General features: G+C 46.7%; 1 protein-coding gene across 1 annotated transcript in view; it reads right to left on the bottom strand.

The window, feature by feature from the left end:
• TFRC (transferrin receptor) overlaps window positions 1-20653 on the bottom strand; it is an 87650-nt gene that overhangs the window by 23943 nt on the left and 43054 nt on the right. Inside the window, exons 6-11 of the mRNA XM_082252577.1 lie at window positions 16335-16457; window positions 16118-16228; window positions 14615-14754; window positions 12960-13108; window positions 12756-12875; window positions 3795-3880 (exon numbers count right to left, since the gene is read on the bottom strand). Of these exons, the coding sequence (XP_082108703.1) occupies window positions 3795-3880; window positions 12756-12875; window positions 12960-13108; window positions 14615-14754; window positions 16118-16228; window positions 16335-16457 (729 nt within the window). The remainder of the gene's footprint in view (window positions 1-3794; window positions 3881-12755; window positions 12876-12959; window positions 13109-14614; window positions 14755-16117; window positions 16229-16334; window positions 16458-20653) is intronic.

Genomic DNA, 20653 nt, shown 5'->3' with positions numbered 1-20653 from the left:
TTTGGATTCCAGTCCCATTCAAGAAGGATCGCATTCTGGGGAATCCCTGAGAGGGATTGAGCAAAAGGGACCGTCTCGAAAGACGGCACCATCAGTCCCAAAACTCGTATACAGGTCCGAAGGGACGACCATGTGCAGGACAGTAACAGTTGTACCGCAGTCTGAAGTTCCAAGAGTTTTTTCCCCCAGATAGTCCAGTCCCATGGAAGGGACCAGGGATGACTTCTGAAGGTACAGAACCCATCTAACTCCTCCAGAGTTCTTGTGGTGACTGCCAAATTTGTTTGTCAGCACCGTAGGGTACTCCACACGGAGAAGCAGATCAGCCAGGAACCCTGGACCGATACGCCCTGCTGCTGCAACAAGCGCCAGGACCGGAGCCAACACCATTGTGAAGACCCTAGTAGCATAAAAGCTAGAAAAAAAAACCCACACAATCTCATCTTCAGACCAGGGTCTTTTGGAACCACACGCGGAAATCTGGAAGGACTTTGCCACATCAACCGTCCCTGAGGGAAGAACCCTCAGGGACGGTCGATGAGTTGAAAGGGAAGAACCTCGACTGACGAAAGGACCTTACCCTTGTTAGCTTGTGGAAGAAAACACTTCTGCCCATTTTAGGATCTTGGCCACCCCACGGGCCCCCAGAACACTCTTGGTGCCCCCTTGATTGCCGTAAGCCACTACCGTGGCATTGTCTGAGTGATAAAGCTTTGCTGTCCGGTTCAAATTCAGAGTTCCAGAATACTACACCCCAACTGGACAGGGTGGCATTCGTGGTTACCACAGTCCAAGACAAGGGAAGGAAGGACTTGCCCTGATGTAGAGCCAAGGAACAGAGCCATTACAGTAGAACACTTGTGTTTTGACTCAGCCAAATCAGATTGTCCAAAGATTTTGGATCCTTGTTCCACTTGATAAGAATTTTTGCCTCCAATGTAGACACCATCAGGCCTTGCACTCGCATGCAAGTCGGCAGAGGGGACAGATTGCTGGATAACAGCAAGCAAATTGCCCTCTGCAACTTCTGTAGCTTTTCCAGAGGGAGAAACACCCTGGCTGAGGCCGAGTCCAGAGTCAGTCCCAGATAATCCAGTTTGCAAGAGTTCGGTTGCAACATCAATTTAAGAAAAAATCTGCTCTGGTCCCATCTTCCAGAGTCTGTACAGTGATTGCATGGGAGTCTGCTCTTAAGAGGAGATTGTCCAGGTACCCCAGTATCGCAATCCCACACTGTCGCAAGAATGTGAAAATACCAGAGCCAACACCTTGGTGAAGACCCCCCTGGGAGCAGAGGAGAAATCAAAAAAACGCAACACCACAAATTGATAATGCTCCTCTCCTACAGCGAAGAAAAAAAACGCTGGTGTCCAGCGTAAATAGGGATGTGTAAATATGCGTTCTTGATATCGATGGAGGCCATAAGTCCCTTTGGTGTAGGGACGCCACTACAATGCAAATGGACTTCCTTTGTAATTTCTGTACCCGCAAAGTGGTTTAAAGCCTTGCGGTCCAGTATTGGACACTCTTTGCCTTCTTTCCTGGGAACAGGTTTTGATAAAACCCCTGAAAGCATTACCGGGAGGAAACTGGCACAATCACCCCTTGCGACAGCAGATTTTGTACCGCCTCTCGTAGATCCCTTAATCGATCTGAAGATAAAACGTATATTGGACGGGAAGACTGTCTAGACCTGAATTCAAACTTTTAACCCGATCGGATCAGTTCGTTCGGAATCAAGGAGGTCCATGGTTCCGGAAAGAAACAAAAAGATGTCTGCAGATCTGGAGGGGCCTGCTCTCGACTTACTCAACCACATCTTCTTGGAACCCCCAGATGATCTAAATGGCTTTGATCCCTTCTCCTGTGTGCTGAAAAATAAGGGCCCCATCTGAGGCAGAGACTGAGACTGAGGAAGAAGAGTGCTCTTACCACCTGTAAGCCCTTTAGTAAGCCCTTTAATAAGATCATCCAACGAAGAACCAAATAGGCGGTCCCCTGTAACGGGGAGATCTGACAGCCTTTTTAGAAGCCTGGTCCGCAGACCAGCTTTTAACACCATGCGTCTCATGGACACCCCTACGGCAGAAATTCTAGCCGCATCTAAAGACGCATCAAATAAAACAGCAAGGCTTGGACCATTTGGTCCGTTAGCTCTGCAAGGCCTGATGGGAGGGGAGGGGGTTCTGCTTCCAAATCACTTTTTAGTAACTTTGCACCATTCCATTATGGTCTGGGACACCAGAGTGATGGCAAAGACCAATCTAAGTATTGAACATGCAAGTGGCGGGACAGTCTCAATCCTATCAACGTGGTCTTTAACCACTTGTGTAAACAAAGCAGGCGGATCTCCTCTGACAGTCACAGATTACAGGATTCAACCTGCGATCTGTGTCTGTCATACAATCCCCTCCCCCCACACACGTCAGTAAGCATGAGGCATACATTAACCCCTTGATCACCAATAAAGTTAACCCCTTCCCTGCCAGTGTCATTATTACAGTAACAGTGCATATTTATAGCAGTGATTACTGTAGTAATGTCACTGGTACCCCCAAAAGTTTCAAAAATGTCAGAGGTCGATCTGTCCGCCGCAGTCATGCAAAAAAAAAAAAACACGACAAATATCTTTCCCGTAGTTAGTAAACGAACTTTTGTGCAAACCAATCAAAATGCGCCCACTGCGTTTTTTACCAAAAATATGTAGCAGAAAACAATTGGCCTGAAATGTTAAAAATTGATTTTTACATTTTTTTTTTGGGAAGGTTATATATCAGAATGTATAAAATATTGTTTTTCTTCAAAATTGTCGCTTTAAAAAAAAATAAATAAAATAAAGTCGCACAGGTGATCAAATACCACCAAAAGAAAGCTCTATTTGGGGGGAAAGGGACAAATTTAATTAAGGTACAGCGTCGCACGACTGCGCAATTGTCCGTTAAAGTGACGCAGTGCCGAATCGCAAGATATAGCCTGGTCAGGAATGGGGTAAAATCTCCCGGTCTTGAAGCGGTTAATACGTTCATTGAGGATTTTTTTGTCAAAGACATGTAGCCAAATACATTTTGGCCTAAATATGACAAAAATTAAATATATTGGACATTTTTTAACTGTCAAGTAGAAAATGTCAATTAACAAAATTTTCGCTTTATTAATATCGTACAAAAAAAAAAAAAAAAAAAAAAAAGGACGTAAATTTCGTTTGGGTATGGCGTTGCATGACCGCGCAATTGTCAGTTAAAGTCACGCAGTGCCAAGTTGCAAAAAGTGGTCTGGACATAAAGCAGAAAAATCCTCCAGTGGTAAAGTGGTTAAAGACCACCGTAGATTTGTTAAGTCTGGAGACCAGGATAGTCCACCTTCGGTGGAGCGGTCCATTGATTGACTATAGCGTCTGCAAAAGGGGTAGAGCCTCTAAAGTGCTTCAACGCCACTAACATGTGTTTGGGGGGGTGGAGCTGAAGACTTTCCATCACAAGTGCAATTGAGCAGCTTTTGGTGTGCACTTCCATCTCTCCCTTGTATGCTTCTGGGCATCAGGTAAGACAAGCCCTGTGGGAGTTGCACCCAACAGGGACTTAAAGTAATGGAGCTTTGCTATATGTTCGACTTAAGTTAGAGTATCCTCCATGGGTGCCCAAGGCTGGTAGAACAATTTCAAACTTGATTAAAGCAAGTTTGACATGGTGGTTTGACCGTTATTGATCACATTGATCACGTTGACATGCCCTACACATGCTTTATTTAGGTCCAAATGGAAAAGACTAAAGAAAATCTTAGTTGCCCAGTCTTACCTCTAGCCACTCAGTAGCACCAACAGCTCCAAAATCACCAGCACTCCAGCTTGCAAAAACAATGCTCCGTCTAGGTTTATACTGATCTAGGAAGGGGAGAAAAAAAAATATATAAAAAATAAAGTTTTCCAGCAAACAGGAGGAGAGCAAGACTACTACATTTTTTGGTCCTGCTTAAAGGGGTGTCAGCTGTACCATTACCAACCGCAGTGGGGGCATTGTGGTGTGCATTTCAGTTCATCACACAGCTCCTTTTTAGTGTACAAAAGTATACTTCATTGTGTTGTACAGCAATAAAATGCAACAGTACAGCCCTGGGCTGCAGTGTGAATGGGACAAAAAAAAAAATAAAAATGTTTGACTTACCGTAAAATCCTTTTCTCTTAAGTTCATTGACAGACGCAGTTCTCCGATTCATATCAGTAGGGTAATACAGCCACCTACAACAGGACAATAGGCAGAAAAGTTCTGGCTACGCCTATGGGCAGGCCCGGAGGGTACACCCTCTTCCTGCATAGGATGCCAGTTTTGTATCAAAGCAGTGTCAGAAAAGTAACACCAACCCAACTCAAAATAGAGGGGCGGGTACTGCGCCCGTCAATGAGCTTGAGAAAAGGATTTTACGGCAAGTCAAAATCCAGTTCTCCATCGTTGATTGACAGACGCAGTTCTGATACATATCAGTAGGGACGTCCCAAAGCAGTGCCATAAAAATGAGGGGTGGGAACAGCAGAAAAGAGCAAGTCCCCAAGGCCAAACATAGCAGACCAGGCAACAGAGGACTCATCAGCACAAAAGATGAGGCCCACCTGAAAACAGTAAACACCCTCAAGGAAGGCCAAAAGCTCTCCAAACAGCAGCCAGCAAAAAAAAAAAAAAAAACTTGCAGCTGAAAAGGAGGCATCTGCAGATGCCAGCACTTACCACGTTTTCCACCTTATAAAAACGTGGTAAAGGTATGAACAGACTACCAGATAGCCGACTTGCAACCTGGAGCACAGGATGCCCACAAGGCGAAAAGCCCAGGAAGCACTAGGCGCCCGAGTAAAATGCGCCGAAACAGGGAAAGGTAGGACCCAACCCTTAATTGAATAAACCTGCACCACCGTCTGTCCGATCTATCCGGGAATAGACGCAGCAGACGCAGGCAGTCCCGTTCACGGGTCATCCGTAAGTACAGAGAGAGCCTGACTCACGAAGGACTCCGTCGTCGCCAAGTACACCTTGAGGGCCCGCACTTTTAATCTTAACAGTAAGCAATGCACATTCCTTAGGATGTGAGGGCACAGGACACAAGATGGGAATACAATGGCCCCATGCAAGTGAAAACCAGAAACCACCTTCGGAAGGAAGGACGGATCCAGACGAAGTACTTGGCCCCATGATCAACATAGGGAGGGCAGGACAATGTCGCCAATGCCGACCACTGCATGCAGAGTGACAGCAACCAAGAAGGCCACCTTCAGTAATAAGATAAGCACCAAATCAAGGTAGGCACCAAATCAAAATCCCCAGTTGGTGACGGAGGTCGCACCAGAAGCACCAAGTGTCGCACCCCCTGGAAGAAGTCATGCACCGGGGCACAGGCGGCCAACGGCTTTCGGAAGAAATTTGCCAAAACCGAAACCCGACCCTTGACAGTACTCAAGGCCAACTTGAAGGAAGCAAAGATCCAGGCCACCGAGTAAGAGCGAGGAGGAGCCCATGCAATATACGACTGTCTTGAATAATGAACAAAAAAGTCACCCTAGAAGTCGCTTCCCATGTTTCAAGCAGGGTGGAAATCACTGAAGCAGCCAAACCCCCATCCTTCAGCACCTGGCATTCAACAGCCAAGTCAGCAAATTCAGCAACCGCGAAGTCGGACGGGAGATGGGCCCTGCAGACAATAACTCCTCCCTGAGAGGAATTCTCCAAGGAGCGTCTGCGGCCAGCCTGACCAGGCCGGTGTACCAAGCTCAGCGAGACCCGTCCGGAGCCAAGAGAAAGACCAGAATCCCTTCCGCCTCGATGCTGCGAAAAATTCTTGGCAGCGCTTTGGGAAGAGGAAAGGCAGACCACAGCCGAGACTGACCTTGGCCCATCCGTGAGCACGCACACACGACAATGCCGGTGGCAGCCGTGTGCAGGTGACCATGCTAAACTCCACAGCATCATTCAAGTTGAACCTAGCGAATGTTCTTGCCCATGACCGAAACCATGGTGCCACCATTGCACCCGCCAGAAGGTCCCGGTAGCGGGCCACAAACCACAGTACTATCCTGTAGATGTGACGCCAACAGGTCCACATCTGGAGTACCCCCAATGAAGGCACAACTGCAGAAACACTGCGTCCATAAATGAACGATCGAGAAAAAAACATTTTTGTATCGGTCTGTGCAGCGACAGACACTTCACAATGCAATAATTCATGGAAAAAGCTAACCTATTAAAGAGCCTTTTGTCCATTCTTCTCTATATTGCTGCTGGAGCTCATCTCATCATGGGGTCTCCTAAAAGTTCACAGAGGACTGTGGAGACTGCAGAACTGGTTTCTAAAGGGCTAGTGCCGCATGGTCTTTCAGGAGCAACATCTTCAGATTCACTCAGACGATTAGAATTCTGCATGTTAGTAAACCCTCAAAAGGGTGGGGGACTGAACATCAGTTAAACTTTATAGACACTTACACAGGGGTTACAGCCTTATTTTACTCAGTCCGATCCTCCATTTCTCACCTTCAACCTTCCGGTGTCAATGCAAAGATTAGCAGATCAAAAAAAAAAAAAAATAGTTCTGAGCTCAAACATTTTGCATGAAATCAGCACTCAAGCACCTTGCTTGAAGTATTTGGGTCTAGCCCTGAACACTGCTAGTGTCCTGAAGGGTGGGAAACCACAAAGCATTGAAGGCGTTTAACAGTAGCTAACCAGGCAACAGGCTCAACAAAAACTGGAGTCCAAGGGGAGAAAAAAAAAAACCCTAGAGGTTTAGGTCCTCAACAGCAGCCTGCAAAACCTTGCGGCCAAAAGCAGTATCCGCAGATGCCAACAAGGCCACATCTGGAAATGGTTGCAGAGGAAGCAGACAACCCCTTTGTGAGGTCCGAGGACAAAGATTGACTTTCTGAAAAAGTCAGTACACCAATTGCCCGGACCACATCTGAGGCATGCAAGGCAATTTCCTTCAGATGTTTAGTCTGGCACACCGCGAAGGTACCACAAGGTCTTCATTCAAATGAAAGTCAGATCACCTCAGGAAGGAATGACGGATAAGGGCGAAGCACCACCTTATCCTTGAGAATCCCGAAAAAAAAAAAAAACAACAACAGGATAACACCGCTAGTTTAGACACCCTGTTCAGAGGTAATAGCCACCAAAAAGGCCACCTTCTGGGACAGCGTAAGCAGGGGAATCCCCAGTATTTTCAAAGGGAGGCTTCTGTAGAGCTGAAAGCACCAAATTAAGATCCCAAGGCAGCAACGGAGCCCGCACTGGAGGAACCAAATGTCGGTCACCCTGAAGAAAGGCATGCATCAGGGAGTGTGTGGCCAAAGGTCGCTGGAAAAAGACCGCCATGGCAGATACCTGGCCCTTGATGGTACTCAAAGCGAATTTCTTTTCAACCCTCTGTTGAAGGAAGGTTAGGATCTGAGCCACCGAGAAGGAACCTTAGGAGGCTCCCATCACGCAATGTAAGTCTTCCACATAAGATGGTAGATCTTCCTAGAACATGATTTCCCATCTTTAAGCAATGTAGGAATCACCGGCTCAGACAAACCTATCTTTTAGCACCTGGCTTTCAACAGCCAAGCCATCAAAGCCAGCGACTAAAGCAGGATGAAGATCGGTCCTTGGGACAGCAGATCCTCCCCGAGAGGAAGTTTCCAAGTAACGTCGGCGACAAGCCGCACTAGATCAAGGCCAGTCCAGAGCCACCAAGATGAACGGAATCCCTTCTGCCTCTATCCTACATCAGAGTCTGGGAGGAAGCTTGAGCGAAGGAGGAGATCAGACGATACTGACCCCCACGGTGCCACCAGCGCATCTGTGGCGTCTGCCAGTGGATCCCTTGACCAAGCCACAAACCTCTGCACCTGTTGGGCCAAGACGCCAACAGCTCCAACTCAGGGGTGCCCCACCGGAGACGCAGCTGATGAAACCCTTCCGTATGAAGGGACCACTCCCCTTGGTCCAACACCTGCCGACTGAGGTAATCCCCATGCCAAATTTTCCACCCTGGGAATGTGCACGGCGGAGAGGGCTGGAACGAACAGTTCTGCCCACCTTAGAAGGCCAGTTACCTCCAGAGCTACCAGGACACTTCTGGTGCCCCCTTGGTGATTGACATAAGCCACAGCTGTGGCATTGTCCAATTGAATACGCACTGGGCATGCCTGAAGATGATCTGTTCAATGAACCAGACAGTCTGATTGCTCAGAGTTCCAGGACATTGATTGGGAGTCTGGACTCTTCCAGCGTCCAGATCCAATGAGCAGAATGCTTGCCAAGGACACCTCCCCAGCTGGACAGGCTGGCATCCGTGGTGACCACTGTCCTATACAAGGGAAAGGAAGGATTTTCCCAGCTGAAGCGCCGGAGAGCGAAGCCACTATACTATGCAAACAAAAAAAAAAAAAAAAAAAAAAAAAAAAAAAAAAAAAGATACCATCAGGCTCAGGCCCAGCACCCACATGCAAGTCAGGAGGGATGACTACTTGTTGGACAGGAGGCAAATTGCAGTCTGAAATTTCTGCAATTTGTCCAGAGGAAGGAGCACTTTTGGCTACGGCCAAGTCCAAGTGCAGAGTCAGGCTCATCTAGTCCGTTAGGGTTTTGGTGCCTCAAACCAAAGGAAATGGGATTTTAAGGGCAATAATAATAAGATAGTGTATCATATGTAAAAATGCCAACAATTTATTTTGAAAAGTTTAATAGACAAGTTTGTGGTGGATGGGTTAAAGGCCCATCAGTGAAGTGATGAAGTTAAGAGGGTAAGTGACAAGGTGAAAATGGTGACTTTTGGGAACATTTATCTGTTGTTCCATGCGCATAATTCGGGCTTGGAACTTGTTCAGAAGAAATATCCAAAAATTATCCTAAGCGTTTCAGCTACATAGTATTAGTGCCTTGGTCAAGGATTGGTCACCATGTCTAAAACAGTGGTTTGTTAGTTTAAAACACATGTGCAATCCAAAAAACAGAATTGGTGCAATGTGTTATTACATACATCTTTCTTTTGTCTGATCCATGTGCGACGGCTTGCTCCCTCTGGTTCCTGAATCTCATCAGGAATTATTGCCACTTCTACAAATGTATATGGGTAAGTTTAAGGTTCGTTCAGAAGATTTTTTAGGTTATATACGGTAAGTATATGGAGAAAAGCCCAATTATTACTTACAAGCCAATTCTTATAGATTAGCTGTGCTAGTGGAATCCTATGTTTTGATTCTCATCTGGCAGGTAAGATTGTGACTAGAAAAAAATAGGTAGATGGATAAGTACAGATTGAACTAAAGTTGAATAAAAAGTCAGATAAGTTGAATAGAGAACATTGCATATGTTCATGGTGGATAGTATTTATTAAATCAAAAAAAAAAAAAAAAAAACAGACAAAGGAAGGTATTGGTGAGAAGGAATTAACAGCTCCCGTGATGGTGGTTGGAGTGGTCCAAGTAGTTTACACTCACTTTTACCAGGTAATGCAGCAGGGTAGGTGTCCGGTTAGAATCGTTCCTCAGGATGTATCTCGTCCCTCATGCAGAGAGAAGTGATTTCCTGAGCTATTCCCCGGCCTTATATAGTGGTTTGCGCATGCGCAGTGTCGCGCTGCGCGATACCACATGACACGGCAAATCCCTTGTGTGCAGGCACCGAAAGGGCGTAGTGCGCATCCCGGATGCCGTATGGCTGTGACATACTGGCCACTGGCACGTACGGTGGAGTTAAGAGACGGGGCAAAAAGGAGTTTAAGGATGGTACTCGCTACATCCTCCGACTCCCCTTCCAGGGGTCTCCAAGTATCGGGGTTTTACGTGCCGGGTGCGATTATAGGGGGACCAGAGGGGTGATCATCACATAGTGTAGACTTTACATAAATTCCATAAAGAATATACTAGTATTTAAAAAATATTAATCATTTTTATACTAATCATTTTTATACAGAAATCATGTATGTGTGTGTATACAAAAAACATATTTTCATGTATTAACAGCAGTTGGATAGGAGGGAGGGAGGTGACAACTGTCTGGGTAGGTTTGCTGGTAGAAGGAGAGAGGATAGTCTGGGTTGGACATAGATGGTACATTTAATATTTAGTTCTTTGTAACTGGGAATATAAGATAATCTATTTTGGATGGAACCGTATATTCTTTTCGGGGTGTCTCGCTGTTAGACAATTATAGATGTGGGAGGAGAAGGATTGTTTTGGGGAGGAAGTTTTAAATGTATCGTTTATCATTTGATAGGCATTGGGTCATCAGATCTTGTGAAAGATGATTTTTTTGTGAATTGGGGATTACAGAGTAGCCCATTCAAGGATTTGGGTGAATGGATTCCAGTTTTGGTGAATGGATCCAATTATATTTGGTAGTTGTGTCAGTCAGTTTTACCTGAGGCAAAACCTTCAAGAAAAGGGGGGAAGCTTTCGGCTTCATTTAAGCCTGGTGGTAATGTTGCTTTTAGTAATCTGATCCACCGCATTTCAATTTGTAATAGGGTCTTGTTCCAATCCCCTCTCGTAAGGATATGGATTCGGTTAAGGGCCATAAATGTTACTTTAGGCATTTTGTAGTTCTGGTCATAAGCTATATGTCTTCCAAGGGGTACATAGTAATTGCCAATCCACATGCTTTGTTAACCCTTTTGGCAAATTCTTTTCGGGTTTTCCCGACGTAAAAAGAACCACATTCACATATCAGGTACACTATTCCTTTGGTCTTGCAATTTGTGAAGTGTTTCGGCTTGAAAGTATCTCCATTTGGTAGGGTCATAATTGTGGATTTGCAAATTACTGACGGAACCAGGGCAGACTTCACACACACACACACACACACACACACACACACACACACACACACAGGAATCCAGCCAAACTCCCACAGAGTTGGTTTTGGGATCTGCAGGTTCACCATAGCAGAGGGAGACTTCACTTGCAGGAGAAGATCATCCAAGTAACCCAGTACTGCAATCCCTGTTGGCGTAGTAAGGCGAGCACCAAAGCCAACATTTTTGTTAAGACCTGAGGAGCGGAGACGAGACCGAAGGGTAAAGCCACAAACTGATAATGCTCCTCTCCCACAGCAAAGCGAAGAAAACGTTGGTGACTGGCACATATTGGAATGTGAAGATAGCATCCTTGATATCTAGAGGCAAGGAAATCCCACCGATGCAGGGATGCCACCACTGTGTGAATGGACTTCCATTCTGAACTTCTGTACCCGCACAAAGCAGTAGTGTCTTGAGGTCCAGGATTGGATATGCTCTGCCTCTTTCCTGGGGACTGAACAGGTTTGAGTAAAAACCCTGAAAATGTTCCGAAGTTGGAATCAGGACAATCACCCCTTGAAGGATCAGGTCTTGTACCACCCCAAACAGAACCTGTAACTGGTCTGGGGACAGGCGCAGGCTGGAAGGAAAAATCTTGCTGGAGGACAAGAGCGAAACTCGATCTTGTAGCCGGACCAAATTACTTTGAGGACCCACTTGTCTTGTACCAGGGAAGTCCACAGGTTCTGAAACAAGCAAAGACACCCCCCCCCCTTGATTCAGGTAAGGGCGCACCTTCATACAGGTGCCTTGTCTGCGGGTCTGGAGAAGCCCGCTCTTGGCTTGCCAGACCAGGTTCCTTTGGATCCGCCAGCCCTCGTCAGTCAACCCTGAGGGACGAGAAAAAAAGAAACCCCCTGCACACTTATGAGCCAAGGAAGGTCCACGTCTAAGAGGTTCTTTGCCCTTGGTAGCTTGCGGAAGAAAGACTCTGCAACAACCAGGAAAATCTGCAATACACGTGCGGCGATAAGGAAGTTAAATGTTCCAGGAGTCAGCACCAGGGGATAAAGAGGCTCCCACTGCCGAAATAGCCACCCATAGGGCTCCACTGTCATGGCCGCTGCTATTTGCAATTGCAAACCACAAAAAAATGGCCAGACTACACAAACATGGCCACCATGTATAGGAATACATAGGCTACAACAGGGATCCTCAAACTATGGCTGTTGCAGAACTACACATCCCATGAGGCATTGCAAAACTGACATTCACAAACATGACTAAGCATTATGGGAATTGTAGCTCCTGAACAACTAGAGGGCCATAGTTTGAGGACCCCTGGGCTACAAAAATGGCAGCACCACGAGGCATACAGGGACCCAGAATTTGGAGACCAGGCCTCAGGACAGATTTTCAGGATGGGGGTCCCTAGCAGAAGCCCCCACCAGGTACAAAGCCGCCCCACCCCTGGTTGCCAGCAGCGTACCCCACCCCATGTATTGGGGGGGGGGGGGGGGGGGGAATTAGGGACTTGGCAAGAGGGTGGCCTGAGGGAACCATCCTAAGGAGTGACCCCCTGGATCTAGATTATTCAGCCCGTCGCAAGTGCAGATCCGATTCAGTTTACACCAAGGAAGGAAGAGGAAAAAAAAAACAAAACAGACTGGCACATCAGGCATTACTTCTGTGTGAAAAAGAATCAAATACTAAAACAAAATACAAAAAAAACAAACCACAAACATGGGGTAACACGCTAAGCCACCCAATGGTTCCTTAGGTTGCCCAGTTCTGTATGCTCAAATTCAAGGGATTTACATATAGTTCTAAGATGTAATAGGACAGACAGAAAACACAAATTGAGTAGAAACCAAGCCAGGCACACTTCAGAGGGGTCAGAAATAGCAAGATTACTTAGTTAAAAAGCCAGGTGACCAAGATTACTTTTAGTTTGGAATGACCTTGCAACCAAAGGCAAAATGTACACATATACATACCTTCTTTAACCATCTGCGTTATCACACGGGCAACTTCCAAAAGAACCGATGACCCTACGACCGCTTTAGCAGCACCAGTGCTCCAGGAATCTCTCTGAGCACCAACCACAACATAACGATCTGTAGAGATAATAAGGCTTTTTTGGACTGGTTTAAGCCAATTACACCAAAAAAACTGAAAAGTATACAACACAGGGAAATTACCTGGATCTTCAAAGCCTTTGATAACACCAAACACGTTGAGAATTTTCTTTTCAGCCAAAACATTGTCCACTTTAAGTTTAACAGTATACTGGGCTTTAAGCTTGCAGCCAACTTTCCAATCTATTGGGCAACCCTTAGTGTCCAGTTTTCTGGAGATTGTGAAAAAAAAAAAAAAAAAAAAAAAAAGTAAAAAACTTTATTTGGAGGGGGATCTCCCTCTATATAGCCCCCCCCCCCACACACACAGTCCTTCAAACTTTCTAAACAAAGCTAGCTTGCTATCCAAACAAAGCTAGCTATACTTCAGATTCTAAGAGGGCTAGACTGGTCAGTGGAAGGAAGAGTGCCCCAATGTTAGTGTCAGTGGGAGACTATTGCCTCCTAGGGCAGGTTAAGAAAAGCAAATCGCAACAGAACAGTGTTTCCCAGTGGAAAACAAAAACGGACAGTTGTTGCTGTGCTGGATACAACACTGAAACAGATTGCATCATGAACCTCACATAACAGGTCCTAGAAAGCACCACAGATTTGTACAGGTATACTTCATTGCATATTTGCTTTAACCGCTTGCCGACTGCGCACAGTATATTTACTGCGGCAGTCGGCCCCGGCCAGGCAGAGTGACGTAGGTCTACGTCGCTCGCCTGTCACTCCTTCCAGAGCCAATAGCGGGCGGGCGCGCGCCCGCCGAGGCGCGCGCCCGCCGAGGCTCGTTCACGGAGGAGTGCGGGAGTGTGACTGGCGGACCCGATGTCCGCCGGTCACACTACGATCGCCGCTACAGCGGGAGAAAGACAGAGCGGCTTGTGTAAACAAGCCACCTGTCAGTTCTCCCTGTGTAAAAGTGAAGATCAAACAGTTCTACTATGTAGAACTGTTGATCTTTGTTTTTACACTAGTAGACCTGTCCCTACACAGTTAGAATCACGCCCCTAGGACACACTTAACCCCTCCCTGTCCAATACTGTTAACCCCTTCCCTGCCAGTGTCATTTTTGCAGTAACAGTGCATATATAGCACTGATTACTGCAGTAATGTCACTGGTACCCCCAAAAGTGTCAAAAATGTCAGTCAAGGGTCCGATCTGTCCGCCGCAATGTCGCAGTACCGCAAAAAAAAAAAAAATCGCAGATCGCCGCCATTACTCGTTAAAAAAAAAAAACACCAAAAATGACAAAAATCTTTCCCTTTGTTAGTAAACGCGATAACTTTTGCGCAAACCAATCAAAATACGCTTTTTGCGATTTTTTTTACCAAACATAGGTAGCATAAAACAAATTGGCCGAAAATTTTGAAAAATTTTGATTTTTACATTTTTTTTTGGGGGAATTTCATATAAAAAAAAGTGAAAAATATTGTTGTTTTTGCAAAAAATTACGCTCTTTTTTTGTTTATAGCGCGTGATCAAAAAATCGCACAGGTGATCAAATACCACCAAAAGAAAGCTCTGTTTGTGGGAAAAAAAGGACGTGAAATTCGTTTAGGTACAGCGTCGCACGACCGCGCGATTGTCCGTTAAAGTCACGCAGTAAAAAAATCGCAAAATAACCCCTGGTCTTTTAGCAGGAAAATCCTCCGGTGGTAAAGTGGTTAAAACAAACACATTTCGACCTACTGCACATTCCAAAAAAAAAAAAAAAAAAAAAAAATCATACCCAAGCAGATTCTTTCCATCCGTGCTAGAAAGTGTCTGAACTGGAATTCCTGGCAGTCCTGAGGATTTTGATGGAGGGAACTGAGTATGGTTAAATGATGGAAAGCCAGGTGTGTAAGGATCTCCAGTGCCAAAATGAGCCTTTGGGATAAAGGAAAATAAAGTTTATAAAGTTAATAGTCAACTACATTTTCACTCATCGACATTGTCTAATGAGGTGGTGCTCTTTTCAGTGCAGCACTCACATTCTATTGCAATCAGGGGACAAAAGTGCATTTTTGGTAGGTTCAACAGGTAGTTTGCCCATACTCACGTTTCCTCATATTTTGCAGTGCTGTACTGCATATATTTTTTGCCCAGGGACGAAGTGACCCCTGCTCTAGCAAATGTAGCTTTAAATAATGCAGGAATTTCATCCTTGATACACAATGAACAGTACTGGACCAGTGACTAGCAAATGCCCTTTGAGTTGGACTTTGCTCATCCTAAGGAGAACAGCATTAAGAGGATGTTTTTGAAAGTTTTATGAGAACATGGTAAAAAGTAATGCCAATGCAGAGGCTTACCGGGAAGTAGGGAGACAGGCAGTGGAGGTTGTGGTGAATATTGTATAAAAAAAAGGTAACAATTTTTTTTTTTTTTTTTTGCGTTTAGTTATTGGTGTTATGGCCTTCACATACTGCCAATATTCCAGCATGCAAAATGATACCCATAATGCATACACATGGCACAATGAGAGGTACACCAGTCCCCTGTATTTACATTTATGTGCATGTACGTGGAGGCGCTAAGAGAGATATAGATAAAGATTTTATATTATATATACACACACATATTATATATATATATATATATATATATATATATATATATATATATATATATATATATATATATATATATATATATATATATATATATATATATATATATACACACACACACACACACACACACACACACACATATATATACATACACATTTGGTGGACTCTTCCCCACTTAACATTATTGCTTTGACCCCCTAATGTCACCCATGGGTCTGTGACCAATAAGGCCAATCAAGTCATATTTGATCAGCTTCTTACCTAGCTAAACAAGACAGGGAATGACCGATAATCTATGCCAGCAAGAAGAGGATAGGATGGCAGCACGTTCATTTAATCACTTCTACAAAAAAAAAAAAAAAACCCCATGGACAGCTAAAGTGTGCACACGTTTAAAATGCTGACACTGACGATAGCCTTGCACTGGATAAGGAATATAAAAAGGTAAATAAGAAAGGGGAAGGAGGTAGTAGATAGCTTGAAGGTATTGAGAAACTGGACTGCAGGACAATGTACATAAGAGTTATACTATTGTTTGGCATAAGAAAAGGAATGGCGGCTTGTAGGCCAAGAAACTCTCCGTCAGCATTGCATGCTACTCCCTACAGTACCTTTATGAAACACCAAAATTAGTTTTGCGACAAGCTCTTTAATAATCTTTATTAACAACAACTTACATGCCCAAAAGGAGACTCAATTTCTTGGTTAGCATTAGGAGGAAAGGTGAAATCAGAAGGGTCAGGATATATCAAGACACCAGAAGCTTGAGCAAGTTCAGCATTTCTAACCTAAAAAAGGGAAAGAAAAAAAAAAAGGGGGGGGGGGGGATTACCCATCAAGGATTGACAAAGTATCAGATACATAATGGATATAATAGGCTACAGATGAAATTACCTTTTCAGGGAAGCTAATTTTTCCTGAGCGCAAAAGAACCAATACACCAGTCATGTTAATGTTATTTGAACGCAGTTTGTCAAAGTCCTGTGGAAGACCATAATGACCGTATACCAGGCTACCCTAAAAAGAAAATTTTTTTTTAAAGACACTGATTTAATTAAAAATGACAGATGTTAAAAGACTTTTAAAGAAACCCTTTGAAAACATTGTAACAAACACTCAACTCTCTTGGTAGCAAAAAGGCACATAAGCCCTTAGGGGAAACATTTGAAGTGATCAAGATACTACATTAGACAGCCAGAATGAAAAATGTTATTTCTTTATCGTACATCAAGGGACACAGATCAGCCATAATTACTATCTGGGTTATATGCCACCAATAGATGGACACTTGCAACCAAAAAAAAAAAAAAAAAAAAAAAAAAAAAAAAGACAGGAAGTCCCCCCTCTATAAAACCCCTCCCATCAGGCCCAGACTGGCCATAGGACAGACCGGTATGCCCGGTGGGCCGAACAGCGCATGTCACTTCCGTGACCGTCCCGACTCCCTCCGAGTCCCGAGGCAGCTGCTCGCTTGTCTCTCCGCGGCCGATTCCGTGGAGAGGGCCGCGGCCGCATACTCTTCTGGCCGGCCATGTCTCCGGCAGTCCCCACTCCCCACTGAGCAGCCGGGCTGATGCGGAGCCCAGCGTCGCTCACTGCGGCCGGCTCCGCAGCCATCCAGCCTTCTCTAGGCAGCTCAGGAGGGGTGGACCGTGCTTTTAGAAACAAGGGGTCAGGTGACGTGACTGAAGGGGGTGGAGCTAGAGGGGACTGAGTTCTGTTTGATGTCGGGAAGCCGGAAGGAACACTGTCTCTGCACTCTGCAGCACTGGCGCCGCACCACTAAAGGCCTGCCCTGCAAGGTAAGTGAAGTGCCACTGACCCCTCCCCACAGCACTGCTACTGACCACCCCTCAGCACTGCCACTGACCCCCCCCCCCCTCAGCACTGCCAGTCTGCCACTGACCCCCCCTCAGCACTGCCACTAACCCCCACCCCACAGCAATGCCACTGATCCCTCCCCCGCCAGCCCTGTCACTGATCCGACCCCCCCCAGCCCTGTCACTGATCCGATCCCCCTACCCCAGCCCTGTCACTGATCGAATCCCCCCCCCAGCCCTATCCCTCATCCAATCCCCCCTACCCCAGCCCTGTCCCTGATCCAAACACCCCCCCCCTACCCCAGCCCTGTCCCTGATCCAAACACCCCCCCCCCCCAGCCCTGTCTCTGATCCAAAACCCCCCCCCCAGCCCTGTCCCTGATCCAATCCCCCCCCCAGCCCTATCCCTGATCCAATCCCCCCCCCAGCCCTATCCCTGATCCAATCCCCCCCCCAGCCCTATCCCTGATCCAATTAACCCCCCCCAGCTCTGTCACTGATCCGACCCCCCCCCCCCAGCACTGCCACTGATCTGATCCCTCCAGCACTGCCACTGACCCCCCCAACACTGTCACTTATCCCATCCCTCCATCCAGCATGGCCACTGATGCCACCCACCACCTGCACTGCCACTCATCCCATCCCCTCCATGCTGCCACTCCTCCCCTCCCTCCCTACTGACACTACTCCCCTTTCCTCCCTCCATGCTGCCTGCCTCCAGTCCACACTGCCTCCCCTCCCCTCCCTACACCCTGCCACTTCTCCTATATCGCCCCTCTACATTGCCACTTTTACCATCCCCTCCCTTCATGCTGCCACTCTTCCCATTCCCTCCCTCCACGCTGCCACTCATCCCACTCCCCAAGCACTGCCACTGATCCCATTCAATTCCCCCAAGCACTGCCAGTCATCTCGTCCCCCCGCACAGCCACTGATTCCACCTTCCACGTATTGTCACTCATCCAACCCCCCCCCCCTGCACTGCCACTGATCCCATCCAACCCCCCCAGCATGGCCATTAATTCCACTCCCCCCCCCCCCCCCCAACACTGCCACTAATTCCATCCCTCCAGCACTGCCACTCATCCCAACAACCCACCAGCAATACCAGTCATCTCACCCTCCTCTCGTACTGTCACTCATCCCATTACCCACACACTGCCACTTATTCCATCCTCCCTCCACACTGATCACATCCAATCCCCCCCGACATTCATTACACCCCCCCAGCACTGCCACTGACTCCATCCCCCAGCACTGCCACTCAATTCACACACACCCTCAATTCACACCCCCCTCCCCAGCACTGCCACTTAATTCATACCCCCTCCCTCAAAACTGCCACTCAATTCACCCCCCCCCCCCAGTACTGCCACTGATAACACCTCTCCCCTCCCCAGCCACCAATGGGTTAGTGATAAAAATGTGCAGTAACCTCTAGCAATCAGTGACTGTAGCAGGCTAAATAGAACTAAAAGACATTGAGAAACTGGTAGCTGTCATTTGGTTTAAAAAAAAAAAAAAAAAAGCTGACCAGACTAAAATGTTCGGGCCTATTTTTTGTCCCAGTCCGGGCCTGCCTCCCATACAGGAAGTACCTTTGTTTTTTGGCCAGTGTCGAAGCTCTCCATATTTTTTTTCATCTTTAAAAAACAGAATTTTTGTAAAATCTTACCTGTAATATTCCTTTGAGTCCTCCGACAGTCGCCGCCACCTCCAAGTCATCACTATTGGGTATTGACTTCCGCTCCGCAGGAGTAGCTAGGCATAAGACTTAGTCAAAAGAACAAAAGCATTTAGCATAGACACACCCATGGGGGCTGTCCCACTGGTCAATACAGTGATCCCTCCCAACTCAGTTTGGTAGAATCGCAGTAGGCGTACAAGAAAAAAACCCAAAAGAGGGGCGGGGGCGGCCACTGTCGGAGGACTCAGAGAAAGGAATTTTACAGGTAAGACTTTACAAAAATTCTATTTTCTTACGTCCCCCGACAGTCGCCGCCCCTCATAAGTCATCACTATTGGGATGTCCAAAGCAGTGTAGACATGAGGGGTGGGAGACGCAACCGTAGAAAAGGCACCGTAGAAAAGGCAACGCAGTACCCACATCAGAGAAAGGAACCTTACACGCACAGTAATAGAACCTTCTGGGCAATAGAAAAGGCTCAACAGGAGCAAAAACCCAGGAAAATATCCAGGGGATAAACACCCCAACAGCCAGGGACACAAAAAAAACAAGGGTCCCCTATGGCACTGCCGCATCAGCATTTCTATCAGCTGATGCCAGAACATCCACCTTATAGAATTTGGAAAAGGTGTGCACCGACGACCAAGTCGCAGCCTTGCACACCTGGGCCACCGAGGCTCGGTGCCAGTAAGCCCAGGACGTACTCAAAGATCTGGTAGAGTGCGCCCTAACAGGGAAGGGTGGAACCCGTTCCTTCAAAGCATAGGCCTGTTCAATGGTCTGATCCATTTGGCAATGGTCGCTGCCGACACAGCCATACCCTTCTGAAGTCCCTCAGGAAGGACAAAGAGGGAATCCGATTTCCGAAAGGATTCAGTGGACGACAGGTTAACCCTGATCGTCCGGACAACATCCAAGGAGTGCAATGCAACCTCCTGAGGATGCTTCGGCTTCGCACAGAGCGAAGGCAAAACAATGTCCTCATTAAGGTGGAACTCAGAGACCACCTTATCCTTGTGAATCACAAAGTAAGCAGAGCGGCAAGACAACGCTGCCAGCTCCGACACCCTGTGAGCCGAAGTGATCGCCACTAAAAAGGCAACCTTAGACAGCAGAGGTAACGATATCTCCCGGATGTTTTCAAAGGGAGAACGCTGTAACGCGGACAGAACTAAGTTCAAGTCCCATGGAGGTAAAGGCTCCCTCCGGGGAGGGGCCAAATGTCGCACACCTTGAATAAAGTTGCGAATCAGGAATGAGACGCCACAGGGCGTTGGAAAAGAATAGCCAGTGCAGACACCTGGCCCTTTATCGTGGCCAGCGCCAAGCGCTGGTCCACACCAGTCTGGAAAAAAGCCAACACTCGACACCGAGTACAAGCGAGGGGAGAACCCCCTGGACTCACACCAGGCGAAATAAGCTTTCCAGGTACAGTTATAAATTTTACCAGACGAGGATTTCCTGCCTTGATTAGAGTAGGAATGACCTCTCAAGAGAGACCCCTGTCTCTGGACCTGGGTCTCAACAGCCAGGCCATTAAAGCCAGCGACTAAAGCAGGATGGAAGATCGGACCCTGAGACAGTAAATCTTCCCGCATTGGCAGCTGCCAAGGAGGGGCCAATGCCAGGTGAACAACGTCGGCTACCAGGACCGGCGCGGCCAGTCCGGCGCTACCAGAATCACCAAGTGCGGTTCCGAGGCTAAC

Source organism: Pelophylax lessonae, assembly GCF_965119305.1.
Source record: "Pelophylax lessonae genome assembly, chromosome: 3".
NCBI classification, from domain to species: domain Eukaryota; kingdom Metazoa; phylum Chordata; class Amphibia; order Anura; family Ranidae; genus Pelophylax; species Pelophylax lessonae.
This window is presented reverse-complemented; position numbering and strand designations above follow the sequence as displayed.